General features: G+C 42.5%; 1 protein-coding gene across 1 annotated transcript; it reads left to right on the forward strand.

Annotated features, from left to right (window-relative positions):
* The first annotated feature begins 288 nt into the window (after window positions 1–288).
* LOC116863508 (immunity-related GTPase family M protein 1-like) lies at window positions 289–1,801 on the forward strand. Its single transcript, XM_032850958.1, is given in 2 exon segments — window positions 289–1,407; window positions 1,409–1,801. Coding segments are annotated over 2 exon segments (1,278 nt in total). The 5' UTR covers window positions 289–432; the 3' UTR covers window positions 1,712–1,801.
* Window positions 1,802–4,116: the final 2,315 nt, after the last annotated feature.

Consider the following 4,116-nt stretch of genomic DNA (forward strand, 5'->3'; position numbering starts at 1 on the left):
GATTTTCAATGAATTATTTCATTTTAGTTTTAGATCCACACATCAGTTAGATCATACAGTATTTGTCTCGCTCTGCCTGATTTATTTTACTGAGCATAATGCTTTCAAGGTACATTCATGTTGTCACAAATGATAAGTTTTCCTTGTTTTCTTTGGTTGAATAATACGTTCAAAGTTTTAACAAACTATTGAACAGTTTTTCAGAGGCTTGCTGTTTCTTTTCTTTTTTTTTTTTTTTTTTTTGGTAAGATTTTATTTTTAAGTAATCTCCACACCCAACGTGGGGCTCAAACTCACAACCCCAAGATTAAGAGTCCCACTCTCTACTAACTGAGCCAGCCAGTTGCCCCAAGGCTTGCTGTTTCTAATCTAAATACCTTTGCAGTGAGTTGGGAGTGGATCTGATACCCTCAGTTTGATATAACAAATCTGATGATCCTCAGCCACCTTGTGCACTTGGCCCTCCTAACTCTCCTGCTTTTCTTATTTCGACAGGTCACTCCACTGATCAGAGACATGACACAGCCCAATCAGTCCCTTCACACTCCATTGTCTACATCCTTCACCCCTGCTCTACAGTACAATACAGGATGGACAGTCTTACCTAAGGCAACTGCCCCAAACATTGAGAAGGCACTGGTAGAAGCAAAGTTGCTGGGGGTGGTCTCTGTGGCCAGGGAAACCCTGGAGATAGCATCTAGTGCCCTAGTGAGAATTGCTGTCACTGGGGACTCTGGCAATGGCATGTCTTCCTTCATCAATGCACTGAGGGGAATTGGGCATGAACAGGAGGACTCAGCTCCCACTGGGGTGGTGGGGACCACCCAGATTCCCACTTGCTACTTTTCCTCCCACTTTCCCAATGTGGAGTTGTGGGACCCACCTGGAATAGGGGCCGGTACCCAAACCCTGGGGAACTATTTCACGGAGATGCAGTTTAGTCTGTATGACCTCTTCATCATCTTTGCATCGGAACAGCTCAGCAGGAATCTCGTGAAGCTTGCCAAAGCCATCCAGGGACAGGGAAAGAAGTCCTACATTGTCTGGACCAAGCTGGACAGGGACATCAGCACACCTACCCTCTCAGTGGAACGACTCCTGCAGAATATCCGAGAGAATATTTGGAAAACTCTCCAAAAGAAGGGAATGCACAAACCCATCATATTCCTGGTCTCCAGCTTTGACCCTTTATTGAATGACTTCCCAGAGCTTAGGGATACCTTGCACAGGGACATCTCTGATATCAGGTACCATTGTCATCTAGAGAAACTGTCTGACACCTGTGAGAAGGTCATTAATGACAAAGTGACCTCTTTGCAGGGGCAAATAGCTTCAAATTCTTTCCAGGACGTCCTTGGCATCCAGAATGCAGATGATCTGGCAGAGTGTCTGATGGCCTATCACTTGTTTTTTTGGTGTGGATGATGAGTCTCTCCAGCTGATGGCCCAGAGTATGGGGAAACCTATGGGGGAGTACAAGGCTATTATGAAGTCTCGGGATCTGCACACTGTCCTCGCTGGGGACAGGATATTATCTTTCATGAATTGTAATACGGCCTCTTACTTATATTCAATTCTGAGACACATCCTGTTCTTAGGTGATACAGTTCTCAACTACCTGAGAGTGTGGAAACACAGACACTTCCTTGAAATAGTTGCCAAGGACACCAGGACCATCATGAAGAAAATCCTCACAGACTCCATCATCTGAAGAGCTGTGGTTTCTTCTGGAGGGAAGTCAGGACATCTAGGGTCCTCTTTTCACACTGTACCCTTCCTGAATTCTCAATCAAGCTCAATATTTCCACTTTCATTGGCTCTAAGTTCTTCAAAACAAATGAGCTGATTTTCTCATTTTGAATCCCTGTTGGGAAACTCTAAAATTTGTTCTACTTCTGATCACTTATTAAACGAGCCTGGATCCAAAGGTGAATGAAAAGATTTGCTCTGTGACATACAGTCTCATTCTGACATCCCCTTATCACTTAACATTAACATCCATTCTCCAGACCCTCTTGGTTTCTCATGTTCCTTCACTTCTCACCTCTGGAGTTACAGAGGCATTCAGATGCAGAGGGGAGAACATCCTTTGGGATGTTCCCTTTGGGGAAATATGATGGAGAATGTATGTTTGGCTATTCTTTGGAAGTTTCCAAGACCATTCTGGTATTCTGTAAAGTTCTGCCCTTATACCTCCCCTCACTGATTGCACAAAAACATTTATATAGGGAAAAAAAAGGGATACAGGAAATGGACACAAGGGCCATTGTTACCGGGAATAGAACTGTTGAATGTATAAGCAAATCTGACTATTGTAAGTAGTAACACTGACTGCCACCCCCTCCACGAGTTCATGCTCTTCACATGCACAGCTCATGGTGGGCCTGTCATAGGAAATAGTACCTGTTAGATTGTTTCCTTTAGAGAAGTGTTTGTTTACTTAAAGTTACCTTCTATGTTGTGTTCTTTGCCAAAGTTATCTCCTATGTTGGTCAAAGGAATTTAATCTGATTGTCAACATTGAGGAGACTAAACCACTGCCTATGACCTCACTGTCTATACAGTTAACCCAACATATATAGACTCTATGGAAATTCTCCTAATTGGAAACCATTTTAGACCCTGGTTCTAGATTTTTCCCTTAACCGTGTGTGTGTGTGTGTGTGTGTGTGTGTATAACAAAAATTGTTTTTTATAACAGCTTTTTTTTCAATGATGTTTGAAACCTCACTCTCCATACCAGAAGTAACATAATCTGGGTCTTACCACTGTGGGAATCATTCATTCCTCACAAGAGCAACCATCCTTCCTAGCAACATTCTCCATCAACCACATGACCTTACACTATTTACCTGGGAAGATCACACCCAGTATGGAACCCAATCTAAATTTGTTGGACATATCTGAATTGGACCAATGTGTAAAATTTGGGCCACCAAATCTTTATAACTGAAGGTATAAGATAATTAAACAAATCTGGGGACAAAGTAAGAAGGGGATGAGGAAGTGGCACAGTATGGTTTTATCATAATAATACTATGCCATTCCCTTAACCTCAGATGACTCTGCATAGTACTGATGACATTACTCCAGAAAATCCTTTCTCCCTGAACGGGTCCCATGCAACTCTTCTAATTCTTACTCTCAGTCGGACTAGTTGCTCTCCCAGACTGGAGCACAGGCCTTGCTCACATCCATCCATTACCTTGGTGGTGCTGGTGCTTCTTGGATTCCCTGTTCATTCACATTAGGTCCATTCTCTAACAAAGTGAGAAAAAAAAGTTTTCTGGGAGGTACTTTCCGAGTCTTTGCTATTCCATTTAAGGACTTTGTTTTGTGGTCACGTTTAATAAATAGTTTGAGTGTAGGAAACAACATCATTTTCTCTTAGGACTCTGAAGATCTATCTCCTCCTAGCATGTCATGTTGCCAGTATAAACCCCAATGCCAATTCCATTCCATTTCTTAAATGGTCACACGGTTGTCATCATCCCTGGGGACCATGTCAGAAGTGTCACCAGGGGACTAGTGACCTGAAGGACCTCCATCATCACTCAGCATTCAGAAGCCTCCTTAAGTGACAGCTGATGTGAAAATACATGGATGAAATGGAAACGCATATTACCAAGTGGGAGAAATCAATTTGGAAAGGCTAAATACTGTGCAATTCCAAATATGTAACATTCCAACTAAGGCAAAACTGTAGAAATGAGAAAAAGATCAGTGGTTCTTAAGGGTTCAGGGCAGGGAGGGACAACCCAGTGGAGCACAGAGGCCATTTAGAGCAGTGAAACCACTCTGTGTGATATGAAAATGGTGGATAAATTATATTTTTGTCTAATCTCATAGAATATGCAACACCAAGAGGGAACCCAATGTAAACTATGGACATGGAGGGAGAAAAATGGGTCAGTTTGGGTTCATGAATTGTAGGATGGTGTGAGTTGTTGATAGTGGACAGGCTGTACTTGTGTGAGGGCAGGGGGTTCATGGGAATCCTATGCACCTTCTGCTCAATTTTGCTGTGACACTAAAGCTGCTTTAAAATAGAGTCTAGTGAAAAAGATAATGGCTGCTGACATCATTCTTCCCCTTTGGCACTGTTCCTTATTATGT

Source organism: Lontra canadensis, unplaced genomic scaffold (genome assembly GCF_010015895.1).
Source record: "Lontra canadensis isolate GAN:19392208 unplaced genomic scaffold, GSC_riverotter_1.0 scaffold1393, whole genome shotgun sequence".
Classification (NCBI taxonomy): Eukaryota; Metazoa; Chordata; class Mammalia; order Carnivora; family Mustelidae; genus Lontra; species Lontra canadensis.